This window comes from Rhinolophus ferrumequinum, chromosome 20 (assembly GCF_004115265.2).
Source record: "Rhinolophus ferrumequinum isolate MPI-CBG mRhiFer1 chromosome 20, mRhiFer1_v1.p, whole genome shotgun sequence".
Classification (NCBI taxonomy): domain Eukaryota; kingdom Metazoa; phylum Chordata; class Mammalia; order Chiroptera; family Rhinolophidae; genus Rhinolophus; species Rhinolophus ferrumequinum.
In genome coordinates this window covers 46,074,445-46,093,575 of record NC_046303.1, presented here as the reverse complement: position 1 = coordinate 46,093,575, position 19,131 = coordinate 46,074,445, and the positions used below count along the sequence as shown (strand labels likewise).

Sequence of the window (19,131 nt, the reverse complement as noted above, 5' to 3'; positions counted from 1 at the left end):
GTTAGTAATATTGAGCATCTTTTCATATGCTTGTTGGCCATTTGTACATTATCTTTAGACAAATGTCTATTCCAGTTCTTTGCCCATTTTTTTTTGAGTTGATTTTTTTGTTAAGTTGTAGAAGTTCTTTATATATTCTTGATATTAACTCCTTATCAAATGTATAATGTGCAAATATTTTCTCCCATTCCATCAGTTGTCTTTTCACTCTGTTGATGGTATCCTTTGATGCACAAAAGTTTTTAAGGTTGATATAGTCCCATTTGTCTATTTTTTCTTTTGTTACTTGTTCTTGGTGTTATATCTAATAAATCATTGCCAAGTCCAATGCCTTGAGGTGTTTCCCTTAAGTTTTCTTGTAGCAGTTTTATAGTTTTGGGTCTTGCATTTAGGTCTTTAATCCATTTAGAGTTATTTTTGTTTATGGTTTATAGATAAGGGTGCATTTTTATTATAACTTTGGCATGTGGGCATCCAGTTTTCCCAACACCATTGGTGGAAGAGGCTGTCCTTTCCCCATTGGGTGGTTTTGGCATTCTTGTGGGGCTAAGAGATATTTGTGGGGCTTTCCAACTTTGTTCTTCTTTTTGAAAATTATTTTGGCTATTTGGAGCCCTTCGCGATTCTGTCCCCTTCAGATGTCCCAATCACAAGTCCCACATTTGTCACCTGTGCTTCTGACCGACCTGTTGATCAGATATTCCCACATCCCCCGAGGGTTCCATTAAAATCTAGAATGTCTCACAGAACTCAAACTGTGTTTCCCCAAAAATAAGACCTAGCCAATCAGCCCTAATGTGTCTTTCGGAGCAAAAATTAATATAATACCCGGTTTTATTTTACTATAAGACTGGGTATAATATAATACTGGGTCTTATATTAATTTTTGCTCCAAAAGATGCATTAGAGTTGATTATCCGGCTAGGTCTTATTTTCAGGGAAACACGGTAGAAACATGTTACTTACTAGATTACTGGCTTACTGTAAAAGGATATAATTTCAGGAATAGCCAGATGGAAGAGATGCAGTGGGCAAGATGTGAATATGTGAGAAGGGTGTGGCGCTTCCATGCCACTCCCAGAATCTCCACATGTTCAACAACCCAGAAGCTCTCCAAACCCTGTCCTTTTGGGTTTTTATAGAGGCTTAATTACATAGGCATGATTGGTTATATCATAGACCATTGGTGATTGAATGCAATCTCCAGCCCCTCACCCCTTCCAGGAGGTTGGGGGTGGGGGAGAGGGTGGTAGGACTGAAAGTTTCAACCCTTTAATCACATGTTTGGCTCCACTGGCCACCACCTCCCAAGTTTAGGTTCTTTTCAAAAGTCACCTCATTAACATAAAAGACATCTTTATCACTCATCATAGGAAATTCCAAGGGTTTTAGGAGCTTTGTACCAGGAATGGAGAGTATTACCAAATATATATTTCTTACTGTGAATCCAGAAAGGGATTACTCTGACATTCCAAGGGTATGTTATCTTACCATGTTTCCCCGAAAATAAGACCTAGCCGGACCATGAGCTCTAATGTGTCTTTTGGAGCAAAAATTAATATAAGACTCAGTCTTATTTTAATATAACATAAGACTGGGTCTTATATAATACCGGGTCTTATATTAATTTTTGCTCCAAAAGGTGCATTAGTGCTGATGGTTCGGCCAGGTCTTACAAAGATTTACCTTTGTCAAGGAAGCTACAGGCCAAGGATGTGACTACCGGCCACAACGAGCTTTTAGTTAGGGATTTTTATGTTCAGACCATCTTACATGGTTATTTTCAGTCTCCTGAGCTTGTCAGGTTTTACATGTGGCCCCTTTTCTATCCACAAGAAAAACATGATACGGTCAATATTTTATAAAGATAAATGGTGAAAGTGAAGAAATGAGTAGAGACTGTTAAGAATAGTCTTGGCAATAGATGATAGTCCCAAGCCTGTGGTAGTGGGACTAGGAAGGGGTTATATGACAGATGTTGTTGGCAGTATGACAAATAGACGATATTAATTTATTCCTTCATATTTATTGAGTGATTCCTATGTGCCAAGTATAGAATCTGTGGTGGTGGGAAAGGGAAAGAAACAAGAAAGATTCTAGGGTTTATTGCTCGAGTAGCAAATTGAGGAAAGAGTAGATTTGAGAGGGGAAAATGAGTCTTATTTTTTCTTGGGGGTAATTGTAACAGGTTCATAGAAGAGCTTTATCTATGAGTCTGTATTTTCTGTTTAGTATCTTGGATTTATAAGAAGAATTGAAACTGGTTGTGTTCCCTTTACTTCTTTTTGTTAGAAATAATAGAAGTAAAAGTTTAACTTTTTTGTATTTGGTATAAAAATAAACATTAAAAAAAGTAAATATAGGGATTTATGAGTAAAAGTAAAGTATGATCACAGAATTTTCTTTCACTAAAACCAAATGAAAGAATGAAAAGTGGGTGGCTAAAGAGAGGGCAAAAAATGGAATAGAAAAGGACAAAAAACGACTATGTGCAACCTTATGCCAAATACTTCAAAAATGGAGGCCAAAGAAATAATGAGAAGATACAGGGTGTGTATGAGAGCCCTTGTAATTCCAGTCCCATATTCCAGAAGCCAGACTAAGGAAAGATGAGGCCTACAAAACATTAAACTCTCCCTTCCCCCATTTCCTATGGGTTATAGAAAAATATACTGAAATCAATACAGTTTTCAAACTGAAGTGTGTGTGTGTGTGTGTGTGTGTGTGTGTGTGTGTGTATGTGTGTTAGGCATGGCCAGAGGAATGAGTCGCGGGGGACCAAGATTGGTCTATTAGAATTTATTTGGCATGTTTGAGCTGCGGGAGGTCAGGCTAGAAAAGACCATAACCTCCCCAGCAAAGAGGGGTATGGAGTTTTATAGGAGGGGGCAAACGAGGCTGTTCCTCCTTCAGTGCTTCAGGGGGTTTCATTGCATTGTCTCTCGCAACAAAGGGTTTCAGGGCCTGACCAAGCCCCCCCCCCCCCCCTCCATACCCTGGCCCCAGGTCTTCATACCCAGGCCCCTAGGAGATAAAGCAAGACAGGATTAAGACAAGATGGCTTTTAAGATAAGGTTTCTGCTCCTGGCCTAAATATGACTTACCAGTGTGTACACAGAAATAAAAGTGGTCCCAGCGAAGGTGACAGGGGTGGTAGGTTGTCATGAAGAACCTGTTGGGTATCAGAGTAAGTAGGAGCTCTATTTAGCACTTCCCACATTAAACATGATAAACGATTAAAAAAAAGTAGCATGACAATTTTTACAGGTATACTACAGGAAAAAAAATGACCATGAAAAGACTCCTACATAGAAAAACTGGTATCCTTGGAATAGAGAGTCTAATAAATGGAACAGAAACAGTATTCAGAAATAGAATATAGACAAAAATTTCTGAAATAAAAAGTACATTTGCAGATTGAAAGGCACCAAATACCAAGAAAAAAATTATGAAATGATTAAAATTGACTATACCCTAAGTCACTAACTTAAAAAATAAGGAGAGAATTATTTTCGCATCCTGGCCAAAAAAAGAACATGATATATGTAAGGTTGGGGAGGGGAGTCTAGCTAGCTACAAACTTCTCAGTTATGTATGGTCAGTTCCAGAAGACAATAGAACAATGTTTGCCAAGTTTTGGTGGGAAAAAAGTGGTGAACCAAAAGTATTGTATGTGGGGGTGTCAACATAAGAACATCCAAACCTATAGAAAAAATTTATAGAAGTTTATTCGCGTTTGTTTGAACCAAACTGAGGATGTGCCGTGAAGCAAGATCTCAAATGACTGGAAAATGCTCCAGAGAATGGCAGATTTGCAGTTCTTTTTATCAAAGGAGAGATTAAGGAGGGTTACATGAAATCCCTTGGTGGTAGATTAAGGGGGCAGGAGAAGGCTAGATGGGGTATCTCTCTGATTGGATAAAAAGTAAAATGGAGAGATGCATCTTTTCCACTGGCGGGTACAGGATAGCTAACATTTAACATTTACAGTAAATAGGGACAGCATATGGGCAACAAGATTATGTGTTCCCATGGAGGTGGTTACAACTCACCTCCAAGGGTTCTGGAAAAGAACATCAATCTCACCTTTCAAAGGTATGTTGTATTAGATGCACAGAACAACGGACAGGCCCGCTTAAGGCAAAGACTAACATTTTACTACGAAAGTTACAGGCCTAGGGTGTGACTACCCAGCATGACCTGCCCAGTTAGTAACTTGTGATCACATCATCCTGTCAGCTTACTTTAGGTCACTGAGCATGTCAGGCCTGACATGTGGCCCCCTCAGCTTGTCAGACTTAACTGCGTAGCCCCTGTTTTCATTCACAGGGAGGAATAAACTTTCCTTTACCCCCAAGATTCTTTCAGGAGCAATAAATAAACCTGAGACTGATTAGCAAGAGAAAATGACCAAATTTAATTATATAGTGTGGGAACCCCGCATACATGAGAGAGTCAGAGACCCCACACACATGAGCGGTTCACAGACGGGGAAATGGGGCATTGTCAGTTAAGGATCACCGTAAGGCTTCAGAGGGCAGGAAGGTAAGAAGAGCAGCTGTTCATACTTAAAAGTTTGTCCTGTCCTATAGAGAGATCAAAAAAGATTATTTCTGATAACCTCTTACTACGGACAAGACCCCTAATTAAAATTCTTCTAGTTAAGGAGAGGCAGAAGTTTCTCTTGACCTGCAGGGTCTTGGTTGCCTTTAGCTCAGTCTGCATACCACAGAGGCACATCTTGGGAGGTCACTTGTTCTGAACCCCTATATATACCCAGCAGTGTCAGCCAGATTTGGTTTGTCTGTTAATAGCAATAGCTAAAACCATAAAGATTTATAGTCTTGGATACACGAAGTAGAGAGGTAGGCAGACCAGACTTCGTCTGGTGGCTTCACCAAAGTCCTCCCAGGTACCTTCCTCTGTGACTTCACCTGGCTGCTTCTCTCATTGTCACTGTCCATGGTGGCTCCTGGAGCTGCGGCCATTGAAACAGCATTCCAGGGAGCAGGAAATGGGGAGGGAGGGAAAAACCAAAGGGCTTTCTCCAACTGAGTCAGATTCTTTTAAGGGGCCTACCTGGAAGTTCCGCCTAATGCATTTGTTTGTGTCTGGACCAGAACATAGTTGCAGCCACACCTGGCTGCAAGAAAGCTTAGGGAAGGTCTGTTTTGGGCAGCAAGCTGCCTAGCAAAATTTTTGCAAAAGGAAGATGGTAGAGTAAGGGGAGTCAATTAGCAATCTCTGGTAATTTGTCACACATGTCCTCTTCTTTATCAAGCATTTTGTCTTATTCCACTCTGACTTCCATCTCCTCCACTCCATTGAAATTGTTCCTGCCAAGGTCATTTCTAACCTCTGTTTTGTTAAACCCAGTGATCTCTTAGCAACCTACTTTATCCTTTGTGAAAAAGACTCCCCTCTCAGATTCTGTGACATTACCTCACCTTTCTTTCTACTCATTTTCTGTTCTTGGCCTCTCTTACTCCACTTCCTCTGAATAGTAGTAGACTTGGGGCTGGGCCTTTCTTTAATTATACTCTTCTTAGGTGACATGATCAGTCAGTCACATGATTGTATTGAAGTGATCTGAGAAAGGCACAGATCTTAATTAAGTGTTCAGTTATGACACATGCATATACCTGTGTAACCTACCTCTGATTTTAAATATTGACTGTGTGTGTGGCTCCCAAACTCATCTCTCCATCCCCATTTTTATATTCAGCTTCAGATCCATGTACCTAATTACCTGTTTGACTTCTTTATTTTTATGTCTAGTAGGTGTTGTCACCTTAACAGGTCGAAAACTAAATTTTTGTATTTACTCTCAGAAAATGGCTCAAGCCAAAAATTCGGATTCCTCTCCCTAATCCTTTCCCCCAACTTGCTCGATCCTAGTCAATTCCCAAATCTTAACTGATTTCATACGTAATAAAACTCAAAACCGCTCACTTATTGCCATTTCTGCTGCTTGCTCCTGAGCTTAATAAACTGTCAGCCTCTGCCTGGGACTCAGACTTCCTTAACTAGTCTCACCACTTCCCCTCTGAGCTCCTCAGTCAGTCTGCTCTGTGCGCTGTGGGAGTGGTCTGCAAGTCACACGTCACTCCTTGGCTGGAATCACTTCAGTGCCTGCCTACCTGCCTTTATAATCCAGATATTTGCTATGGCGTCTATGATGCTATGGTCCCTACCGCCCTTTCATTCTTCATCTTGAACCACTGTCACCTGTGTCACGCTGGCTTCTTTTCTGTTTCTTAAAAATACGAGGTTCATTTCCACTCAGAGTTTTAGTGTTTTGTTTCCTCTGCTCAGGATGCCCTCCCTCAATTCTTGACATAGCTGACTGAGCTTACCTCTCAGATCTCTGTTCACATGTCGTCTCAGAGGGGACTTCTTTAGCCATCCTTTCCCCGAGTATCCCACCCCCCCAATCACGTCTGCTTGTTTATTTCCTTCATGGCACTTTCTCAACACAAAATTATCTTATTTGATGTTCATTTTCTATCGTCTCTCCTTGTGATGTAAGTTTCATCAGGGCAGGGACCTTGTTTCTTGTTCACTGTTGTATCTTCAGTGCCTAGAACAGTGCAATATTAGTAAGTGTTCAGTAAATAAATATTTTTATTAAATGATCAGGTACTGCTTGGAACATCGCTAAAGTATTTAAAAATAAAATAAAGTGAATTTTATTCATAGCATTTTTGATGAAACATAGTTAGCAATTTTTAATCTCTAAAATCATTTTGAATATCTATTAAAGTTTTAAGCCACTTGAATATCATTTAGTGAATTAATTTTTTGACAGAGTACCTGGAACACTTACTTAGTTAACGTTTCTACTAGAGGCCCATAGGAACATATCTGTGTTTGAGTGGAGCTTGGTTGGTTGATGGTAAACAATTTTGTGAGTAAATAAGGAAGTTAAATTATTTAAATAGATTGTATATCATTGATTTTTCCACGTGACAACAATCAAATAAAACAAGAATCACTTACCAAATACACTGTCGATTTGATATTTAAAGGACCTTTTAATTATTGTTTTTTAAAGCCCAAAAGAATACTCAAGGAATAGTAGAGATTTTGTGGGTACATGCTAAATTTAAGAAACCCTAAAATTTAAGTTATTTTCAAGGACATACAGGGTGAGGTGGTTGTACCCATGAGGAAGTTCTACAGTGGGCTTTGTGTGTGGGATTAAGATTGTAACTCTAGGAATTCTGTTCGATTTCACAATAGCACCAAAGTTTATGTAAATACAGATTTAGAGAGAAGTTACTTGCCTATAATTTTTCTTCTTAGATTAGGTGTTATCTTCTAGCCCAAAAAACACAGACTATGCACTGGTTCCATGAAGGAAAATGAAAATTACAAATATTCCTTTTATGAACTGACATAATAGAAAATGTATAGCTCTGTTGATTAGACCTCATTTTGCATTTCATTTTTTCTATCCTAATGTTGAAAACAACTTTAAACATATAGTATGTGGTATTTATTCTTCACAACATTTCTATGAAATAATATCCTCATTCCAGATGACGAATTAAAAACAGTCCAAGAAATTGTAACTATTTATGAGTCACATGATTAGAAGGTAGCAGCCCTAAAACTAGTACAGTAGTTCTCCCTTATCCACGATGTAGCTTCCCGTGGTTTTAGTTACCTGGGGTCGACTGCTGTCTAAAAATATGAAATGGAAAATTTCAGAAGTAAACAATTGATAAGTTTCAAATTGCTCATTGTTCTTGGTAGCTTTCTGAACTCTCATAACGTCCAGCTGTGTCCAGGGGGACCTGAATCATCCCCTTGTCCAACGTGTCTGTGCTGTAGACATTCCCCGCCTGTTAGTCACTTGGTCGTCATCTCGGTTGTCAGATGGACTCTTGTGGGATCGCAGTGCTGTGTACAGGTGACCCTTATTATACTTAATAATGGCCCAAAGCCATGCTCATAGCTTTTATGACAGTATGTTGTTGTAGCTGTTCTATTTGGTTATTAGTTACTGTTGTTAATCTCTTACTGTGCCTAATTTATAAATTAAACTTTATGATCAGTGTGGATGTACAGGAAAAAACATAGTATATATAAGGTTCAATACTGTCTGTGGTTTCAGGCATCCATCTTCTGTAGGTAAGGGGGGGACACGGTAGAAGGTTTCCCTCTACGAGAGTTTCACGTTTTTGTGACTTCAGTATCAATATGAAAAATTGGATTTGAACCTTAGCATTTATTACCTTTTTAAGGGCAGAACAGCTTTGTTCCCAGTTTCTGAAGTCTAAAAGTTGCTAATTTTAGCTGTGGAGGAGGCAACTGAGTTATATTTAACTTTAGCATTTAGGAATGGAGTTAGACTAGACTTGGCAGATTTGACCTTAACTCCTTTTTATTGTACTATTTAGGTCTGCAAATTGTTATATATTGGTGGATTAGTTCATACCTCGGTAAATAAATGTGTCATATTTATAATACTTCACGATATTTTTGTACCTCTTAGTGTTGGGAAAGAGTATGGTTTCTGTGTTTGTGCTTATATTGGGCTAGTGCAGGTGTTGGACTGGTAGAATTTTCCTTTCTGGTCCTTAAACTTACTCATCTATGATGGTGGTTTGGTTGCCAGCTTTCTTATTTGGTTTATAATCATTGTTATTAATACAGTTGACCCTTGAAAACAACTCCGGTTTGAATTGTGTGGGGCCACTTATAAGCGGATTTTTTTCAATAAATACACAGTTGGCCCTCCATGTCCAGGGTTTCACATCCACAGATTCAACCAACCGCAGATCCAAGAAAGTATTTTCCATCAGTGGTTTGGAATCCGTGCTGTGCCATTCGATTTAAATTCTTTTTTTAAATCCTTGAGCACACATGCACGGATTATGGTATCTGCAGGGTTCCTGGCACCAACTTCCCCCCCACACACACACACAACACACACAGATACCGAGGGACGACTGAAGTTTTGGGGATGTCTAAAGTTATGCGCGGATTTTCTGCTGTACTGGGGTCAGTGCCCCTCCCTAACTCCCGCCTTGTTCAAGGTTAGCTGTATACATGGAAAGCTATAGGAGAATGCAGAGATAATAAAGACATTGGACCCCAATCCTCTTTAAGAAACTGTGGGGGCACCCCAGTGTAACGGGAACAGAGAACAGGATGAGGAATCTTTAATAGAGAAATTTTGGAGAAACTTTTAGAGAAAGTGGAATTTAGAAGGCCTTCTTGAAATCCCCGTTGTTTTGGAAAGAGAAGTGTTAATATTGGCACAGAGGTGGAAAAGCGTAGGAAATGTGGTATGGTTGAAACATAGCATGTATGAGAAAACAGTGAGAAAAGTCGGGTAAGTCGGTTAGGGTGAGATTTTAGAGGGTTTAAATACAATTCTAAAGGGTAGTAACTAAATATGATTCTGAGGGCAGTAGGGAGTGATATAAGGTTGTTTGTTGAATAGAATAACAACTAGTTCAGGGCCTGAGAAGATTTACATAAACTACCTTTTAAAAATAACGTGTTTTCCATTTTGTCTAAGTTTCTACTGTGTTAAATTCCATATATGTAACACTGATTTAAAATATTAATGTTTATGAGTGTGCTAATAGGGGAATTCAGAGGAACTACTGTGCGTTACTCAAACTGTTACCTGTTTAACCTTTATTGAATTGTGGCATGTGTGGCTAGATGGCACTGGCGAGAAACTGAGGCCCAGAAAACTCAGAAACTTACTCAAAAGCACACAGCTCTTAATATCAGAACTGGGATCTAGAACCTAATTCTCCTGATACTTAGTCATTGATTTTTCTCTGCTTTACTTCCTCTACTGCATATTATAATTTACGGGCTACTTAATAAGACATAGAGAAAGAAATATGCCTTTTTTCCCCCTTAAGAGTGTTTACGTATGATGCAGTTTTATTTAAATGCCAGATTTATTAGTACAGATCAGTGCTGGAAGAGACATTAATCTTCAACGTTTTTTAGGCTAAAAGAATACCTGTAGGAACTCTTCATCTTAGAGGAAGTAGGATTTGAGCTGATTTAAAAGGATAAATGAATGGAGAAAAGGAATGGGAATAATAGCACAAGCAGAGTGTCAGGGGTGGGTAGAAATTGTTGTCTGAGTGTAGTGTGAGTCACGCTGGAACAGAAATGTGTTACAGAATAATGAGAAAAATACATTATAACGTGTAGTATTTGATAGATTGATTTTTTTCTAACAGGGAATGGTTAAAAAACCTACATTTGTACAAAGAATACTCCTGGGCATTACTGTATTGATAGTGAGATTCTGTAAGACAGACTTACATACTATCACTTCATAGTCATCTTTCCTGCACCCTGGTCTTTGAAATAAGAAAATGCATTTTGTATGAACCTTGACGTAGTAAAGAATAATTTCCGATGTTTTGACAAGGTATAATGATTAAAACAGTTAAACAGAGAATTACCTCAGAGAAACTTGTCTATATAGTAAGATTTAAATGATATGCTCTGTGGTTTTATAACTGAATTATTTCCATAGCTTAATACCCATCCTTCTATCAAATCAGTTGGTCAAAAAAAAGAAAAGGAAGAAGATTTAAGATCCTCTGTTCAAGACGAACAATAAGCTTTCTGTGTTTTTTTCCTGTAAATTAACTTTAATACCATAATTCAGCATTAAAAGTGAATTATCATGAACTATCATGATAATAGAGACTATAAATCTGTATTCCTAGACTGACAGAATCAAAGAAGTAGAAAGGCTTTAGAAAAAACCTTCATGACATCATTTGTTGAGTTATTAATTTTTGTTGTTTATACTCATGTGAAATTTGCGTGTCTTTGAGTATACTTTGTCAGATGTCTGATTCAGAAATCTTTCTCAGCGTGCTGTAAAACCTGTTTTAAAAATAGGTATGAGCCACCCTGTGTCACTGAAATGTTGTTGACACAGTGGAAAAACTATTAAATGAGTGTACAGCAAACTTTACCATTACTAAAGAAAGGTGTTTTTCTTTTTTTGAAAACAAAATTGACTGAATTTTTATTTCTGTAAATTCAAATAAAGATAGTTGAAATATTTAGAACATTTTTTATACCTAGTATATTGTTATAGTTGATATTTTGAAATTTATTTCTAACTGTAGCTTGGTGTAAACCAAAGTATATAAAGAATTTTTCTTTCAGATCGTTTTATTCGAAGCAGGCAACGTTTTCTGCACTTTCATTGAAGTTTTTAAAAAATTATTATTATTTATATGTGACCATTTAAGTATTCCCCAATACGTTAAATATATCATACATTTAACAGATTGAGTGAAGAAAAAAATTCTTTCACATTTTATGTAAATGTATATTATTTACACTTGGGGTTAGGAGCGAGGATCTTTATCTTGGCAGGCAACATGGAATTTTTGTCAGTAAAGATTAGGTAAAGTAGAAGGAGGTTAAAGTGAAAAGTTGATATTCTCATACTTTTTGTACTGTTTTTTTTTTTAACAGTTTGCATTTGTCAAGGCAGACCAGGAGTGGGGCGAAGGAGAATTATAATCAGTTTGGAAAGCATACACAATTGTCTTGACAAAAAAATATAATGAAGGTGTAATATTGTACTCAGTAGTCCCCTAGCAGAATCAGTGGAGAAAATCCTCGAGGGTGAAAGAAATGTGGATAAAGCTAATGAATCACCCCCAGAAGCCTCCAGGACAGGAAAATCAAAATGGAAGATTTAAGTCAATACTTCCAAAAAAAAAAACCCCAGTGAGAGAAATGGAGGTACCCATACCTGACTGAGAAACTTTGTGGAAGTGAACTTTGAAATCTAAATAATCCATATGTATATAGTTGAGAATGTACATTGTGATTTTATGATAATCAGGTAGCTATTTTTTTTTAAATGTCACCAAAAACTGATTGCATGTATACCTTCTCTAAACTGTTTGCCATGTTTAAAAAAGGAAATATAAATACTTAACCAGTTCATGGATTGCACAATTTTTTAATATAAAAATTAATGATACACAACCAAGATTAGTCTAATCAGCAAAGCTATCATTTAGAATTGAAGCACAGATAAAACAGTTTCCCAGACAAGGAAAAGCAAAAGGAGTTCATCAATACCAAACCAGTATTACAAGAATCTCAGGGTTCTTTTCTTGAGGGATGGATAGGTATAGTTATTCCTATTGTACAAGTGAAAGAAACTGAGGTCACAGAGATTAAGCGACTCCTTCAATATTGCATATTAGATAGAGGAAGACAATATTTGAATCCAGGTCTTTTGACTCTATACTCCTCCTATGACAAATACCAGGGCATTTGTCAGGAATTTCAAAACATAGTTTGCTTGAATTTGATCAGTTACAGATAGAATCAGTATTTTAGGAAAGATAATAAATTAATCTGATCTATAGCACTGTCAAAAATACAGGCACTAAATAAATTCTGCCTTAAACTTTATAGGTTGATCATTTGAATGTTTGAACTTGCTGATAATGATTCTCATTATATTTCAATCCTAATCTGCTTGCAAGAATGATACGTAAACTTTTAGTATTTTATTTACTTGGGTCAAGTATATTCGTAGCATCTGTACGTTTGCAGATCTTCACATGCTGTGATCAGCTCAGCAGGGTGCTTTACTCCAGGATTTCCCTGAGATCCTGGTGGCTTTGAATGGTCTTGTCTGGAATGAGTTTGTTCTGGGGCAAGTGTATCTGTGTTGGAACCTGTTGAGGCTCATCCTTAACACCACACCTGAGGTGCCCTCCATCCAGCCTGGTCTTACAACTAGAAAAATATTCCAGAGTTAACTGGAATCAGTCTGGAATTACTTCTTTCTAGAAATTAATTCTTCAAAAACTGTTTTAGACAAACACAGAAAAAAATGCTTTGGAATGGTCTGTGGTAAATTTCTAAATATTAGCAAACTGGGATATCTGGGAAGTCCTTCATGTTAATTAATCCTATGTAATTAACTATAATATTGGTTATAAATTAACTAGGTTTCTCCAGTTATTTGATTTTAGTTCAACTTTGTGTTTACTGAGTATCAGGGAAAATTAAATATGATTATAAATTTTGGCATTTCTATCAAGCCATCCTTTAGCAACAGTAATTGACACTAGTTCCTAGGTAGAAGCTACAGCAAAACTGGTCTGTTTAGGAGTGAACTGATTCCTATCATATGTGAATTTATATATGAAAAATTTCCAATATAACCGGGGAAATTCTGATATTTATTTAAAAGGCTGATTTAAAAACAAACACAAACAATTCAACTATTTTGTAAGAAAATTGAAGTGTTATATTCATGTAGAAAGAGCCTTCTTTTATTATGGCAACTGATTTTGTTTACTTAAGGAACCTGTTGCTAAAATAGTAATGAGGAAGAGTAATGTAAGTGTAGTCGTACACCCTTTGCTCTACAAGTAACCAGAGTGCTATATATGCATGTTGTGCAGTTTCCTTTCGGAAGGTGGAAGTCATTTGTATGTTTTTCTCCCTTGCACAGCTTAAAATGACGAATGTGTGATTTCAGTGGAATAAATGGCGTCCAAAGTCACTGATGCTATAGTCTGGTATCAAAAAAAGGTAAGTTGATAGTCAAAGCTTTTAACATCTTTAATGTTTTTATTCTAAAAATGTGTGTGTGTATGTGTGTGTGTGTGTGTGTGTTCACACGCGTGCGTGCTATGGATTTATATCAGGTATTACCTAAAATAATGACAAATAGATTTCAGGATCTTTTGGGTGGAAGGGGAAGAATATTTTGGTTTTCCTTGTGACAGTTTTACTTCTAAATGGTTTCAGAAGTAAAATAAAATAAAAAATATTTTTTCTCCAGTTTTTACTTCACATATTCAGAGTAGCTAGAGTGATTATTTTCAGTTATAATATAAACCAAATTTCCAGGATGATGAATATAACACTTTTATAAAAGCATTAAAATTTAAAATTTTTCTTGCATTAATTTCTTTTAAAAGAAAGCTTGTTTAGCAGAGCTGTTATAATTTTATAGCTATTTTACATAAAAAGAAACAACAGTTTCAATCTGTTTCTTGTAAGTTACAATTCAACAGCTGAATCTTTTCAGTAAAATACACCTTTGGGGACTGTATTTTATAAGCTGAAATATTAGGATGTTTATTTTGATGTTTTAGGATCGTTGTCATAACTACTTAACTAGCTGTATCATCCGGTACATTTCAAAATATGCTTTACCAATGTAATGTTTTCTTTATAAAGTGCAAGAGAATAAATGCCTTTTTAAAAATATAGTAAGTATACTGTTTACTCCCAAAGTGTGTTGTTTACACTCTTTAAATGTGTATTTTATTATATGTAGTATCTTAGATTTTTAGTGTATGTAGTGAATTATGTTTGTTTTCATATTTTAAATCATTCTTGATCCTTATTCTTCAGGTTCCTAGTAACAAAATATATTGAAAGCTTTTCCTATGTGGGAAAGTCAGACAATTTTAAAATTTAGTTGAATTGGAAATAAGTAGTAATTAGAACACTTTAAAGATTAGACAAACATAAGAATACTGTTCATCTTTGGATGTGTTGTTTCTTTTCTGGGTAAAACATATGGCAGCTATACAAGATCACCTTTTTTATATGAGGTACTAAATTGGAAGTAGAAGTGTTTTTATTCTATTAATTCAGCCTTTTGTGGTTCTATATGGGTGTCATCTTTACTTTTAAACTTCCAATCAATTTAAAATAAAACTAAATTAAAGAATTAAAGAATTAAACTTAAAGAAAAATTTTATTTGCTACTTAATTCTTTGAAAGCGTTTCTCCTAATTTCTATTTATGAGAGTTGATAATGTTTTTTAAGCATTTTATCTATTTGGCTTTTTATGTAAAACACTTCAAACTTCACTGAAGATCACTTGTAGAATGTACTAGGTTGACTTTTCTTCTGATCCGAGGGTTTGAAACATTATACTCACATTCAGTTAGTACAGTGACACCCTTCCTGTCCGAGTGGGGGCCATTTACCTCACAGCTTTGGATGTGTGTAACAAAAAATTCTCCAGAGCAAATAGAACATGTCACAAATAATATCGAACAATTGTAGTCACACATTTTATCTTAAGTCCCAGAATCATTAACCAGATTTGATTTGCTGTATATTTTTTCTTTTGCTTTTAAATGTAATTTTCTTGAAGAAATACATGGGACTACTTTGAAAGGTTAATTAGTGTTTCAAGGCTTATTGGAAATAAAAAGCGCACCCCCCAGTAGTCCCTCTTCTATCCTTCCCCATTCTCTGAGTTCTGCTCCCCAGAGACAATCACTTTAAATTCTTTATAGCTCCATGGTTCTTAAATCAAAGTTCTACTCCGCATCACTGGTAGGGAGTTGGGGAGGATGGGTTGCAAATGTAGGGTGTGAAGTTTTGGTTTTCATAATTACTTTTGGGGGAATACTGACGTTTGTGGGTAGGAATAAGATACTAAATGTCATGCAATACAGTAAACTAGAGTTGGCAAACTTCTTCTGTAAAGGGCCAGATAGTAAGTATTGTAGGCTTTGAGGGCCATAAGGTCTCGGTGGCATCTACTCACCATTTTCACAGTACAAAAGCAGCCATAGACAAGACGTAAATGAATGAAATGAATAGGCTTGGCCATGTTCCAATAAAACTTAATTTACGTAATAGGCAACGGGCTCGATTGGCCCACATGCTTCAGTTTGCTGACCTGCCTTCTAAGAAGCCCTATACTACAGAGATTTACCTTTCTCAAAATGCAATAGTATCCTACTGAATAACACTGTGTGGGGTCCTTTTTATGGTATTTTCCTTATGTTCTTAAACACACTTACCTTGTCTTTACTTGATTATTTTATTGTAGATGTTACTTGTTGATTTCTGACTGTATGATAAAGATTTAGCTTTTTTATGAACTCCCTCAGTTCCCCTTTCCGCCCCCCATTACCCCAATAACTACAGATTTTGGTTAAATCAGTATTCACGGCTCGTGTTTGTATATGCATTGTTTAGAGCTGCGTCATATAATGTACTGTGATAGTGTTTCCTGTCTGTGCAACTTTTTCCCCCCTCTCCCCTAATTCTCCAAAGTCTGTTAGAACCGGAAAACTCCTCGTTACAGTCAGTCCCATTCAGGTATTCTAGCAGTTCCCTTTTTTCTTTCTCCTGAAAGACCCTCTTAGAACTCTCTGTCCTCCTGCTCCACCCTGGACAAATTGTTCTGAAGTCATACCTCTCATCTGCCATGTTGGTATTGCTTTTTATCATCAGCTTGAGAGTTCCCTTCACTGCTTTTAGGTCTTACAGATTTGTTTTTCTCTTAAACAAGTGTTTACAAAAAAAAAGTCCTTTTAGAGATATTTATGTTTCAGTGAAAAGAAGGCTTAAGTGCTAAAGCTGATACTTGCTGATTATTTGATCGTGGGCAAATAATTTCTTTGGGTCTCACGTATCACTTTCCTACATTAACTAGATAATACTTCTCAGCCTCTTTTCAGTCATATGCATCCCTTTGAAATTGTGGAAATTTTTAAATTTTCAGGATCTTATTTCCAGAGAAGTGTATATAATGTACATACACACAAAATTTCACATATGATTTTAACCCCAGGTGACGAATTCCCGTTAGATGATTTTAAAAGTTTTAATATGTTTTTATTTTATTAGTATCATTCCATAGTATCCAGCTTATACTAGGAGGTATCACTATAAATAAAAACCAAGAAATGTTCACATTCATTTTCTTGAGTATTTGTTTGGTTTTAACTCACTTTAGAGTCACCTTTCCCACTGGAAAAGGATGACATTTTCATGTTTTGTTTTGAGTACTGAACACTAGCTAGCCCCAAAGACCATTATTTGATTTGTGGACTGTTGTAAACATGAGCTGTGATATTTGATGTGAAATTTCCTGGAGAAAATAAATAAAAACAAATTGTTTTAAAGTATTAAAATGTGTGTGGAAGATCTAATGAAGGATCAGGTACCTTTTGATGAATTATTCTTTACATGGTTTATTTAGAGATTTTTAAAAGTCCTTTAATATCTAATTTTAAACTTAATTTTGTAGCATCCATAACCATGCATAATTTGAACGTTATTATTGAAACAAATTTTCAATCATTAATTCAGAGGAACAATTAATGCCTCAAGAATGGTGACAAGGAGAAACCAGAACAGTTTTGGTTAATATTGGGCTATTGAATGTTTTTTTATAAGGCAGTACTCTGCTGTCGTATTTCTAGTTTTCTGTTCCTAAGGAGAGGGGATTGTTTGTCTTTTGGAAGGCATCCTAAATAGGGGCTTAAAGTTATAATGGGTTCAAAGATAATTGACACTAAATATTCCTTTAAAAAACTGACCCCTAGGATTCTATTGTAAATATGCAGGTCAAATTTGAGAGATTGAGGTTGTATTCTCAGGAGATGAATACATACGAGAAGGGTGGCCCAGAAATAACCTCCAAATTTTAAAGGAAAGAAAAGCATTGGCAGTACTGTAGAGATAGTAAAATAGTGAACTTACACGTAGCTCACAGAACTGAGGAAGGACTGTGTTACATATAGACCTTGATCATTGCCTTTCTGGAGCCAATAGCCAGCAAGAAAACTTGAATAAATATATTTAATGGCTTCTAAATAGGAGCTAACAGTCGGATTTATTTAGTAATATAAATGAGAAACTAGCTTGAATAACATGAATTTGACTGATTAATCAGTTGGGAACTTTAAATTCTCTCCCTTTTTAGTAAGGTTCAGTTGTGTGTGTGTGTGTACGTACACACACACCAAGTATATAAGCAGGGCATTTCAGAGCGATAACTTGCCCAAGGATGTACAGATGGTTAAGAAGCATTAAATCGCAGTTCTCAACTCCAAAACCTATGCTTATTTACTTTTAAGATTTTCCTTTCTGTATCAGTCAGGGTTTTTTGCAAGTAAGACAACTTCAGCTCAGACTATGTTTAGCAAAACAGGGACATTTATTGGCTGTCAAAGTAAACCATGCAACGTGGTGACGCTTTTCTCAGCGTTTGCCAAACCCCAAGACCAGAGCCCCATCAGATGTGTCTGTCTGCCTCTTTCCTTCCCTGTTCCTAGAGCTGGTGTGTTTCCTCCTATCACAGGAAACTTCCTCCAAGTTGTGGGAACCTACCCCAAGGCACCCCCACACCCCTCCGCTTTTAGCTCTGTGAGAAGAAAGGAAGTGTGGAGGACGGGCATAAAACGGATTTCTTACCCCAATCTATTGCTGCCCTTTTTCCCTGTGGGAAGAGCTACTTTGTGACGGAATCCATTATCCTGCACAGAGCCTTAAGGCCTGGGAGTATGTACCTAAATCCTCAGAGGCGCTGAATCCTGTAGTCTAAGCCGATCTTGGAATTCTGTTGCTGGTGATTGGCTTAGGAAGGGGCCTGTATTCCAGTTCTGACTAATGAAAGAGGAAGGCATCTGGAAAAATCTTCCATCTCTTCAAAAAGGCCCAGCAATAAAAATAGCAAAAATTATATGGCATTTATTATGTTCCGGGCATTTTCTAAGACCTTTACATATATTACCTAATTTAACATAGTAAAATGAATGAAATGAAATAGAGGATCTGTTTCCTGTCTCTGGACGTTGGTGGGTGAGGTTCTGCTGCTTGGAGCTGTTGTTGTGAATTTGCTGCCATGAGGGGAGCTTGCCAACAGGCTGAGGACGGCAGAGTTGAAAGATGGAAAGAACATGAGTTTTTCAGGACTTTTTGAGACACCGAATTAATTAACTCCAGAAATGTTTTACTTTGAGATTTCTTATTGTGTGAGATAATAAATCCCCATAGTTTTTTCAGTCACTTGACGTTGAGTTTTATTTCCTTGCAACTGAAAGCCTTCTGAGTGATACACAAGAAATGCTTTCTGATCGGATATGGTTTCCGTACAGTCCTCTTCTGCTTCTGGATGGTTATAGTGGTAGATAGAAAATTAAGATCTACCAAAATAGAGGTACTTAGCCTCAGACAAATGGGCTTATTACATTTTCTCTTTTAGGTTTTTTTTCCCTCGAACCATATTCTCATATGTACCATTAAGTCTTTAATGTAATTTTAGACTACTGTGCCCGTAATGTGGTATGGTTGAATGAGCACTTGTATTTGATTTTATGGCA

General features: G+C 36.7%; 1 protein-coding gene across 2 annotated transcripts in view; it reads left to right on the top strand.

Moving 5' to 3' along the window:
• Positions 1-19,131, top strand: part of PHTF2 (putative homeodomain transcription factor 2) — a 111,353-nt gene that overhangs the window by 8,826 nt on the left and 83,396 nt on the right. For both annotated transcript variants that reach the window (XM_033088896.1, XM_033088897.1), the window contains exon 2: positions 13,496-13,575. In XM_033088896.1, coding sequence (XP_032944787.1) covers positions 13,531-13,575 — 45 coding nt within the window. In that variant the 5' untranslated portion in view covers positions 13,496-13,530. The remainder of the gene's footprint in view (positions 1-13,495; positions 13,576-19,131) is intronic.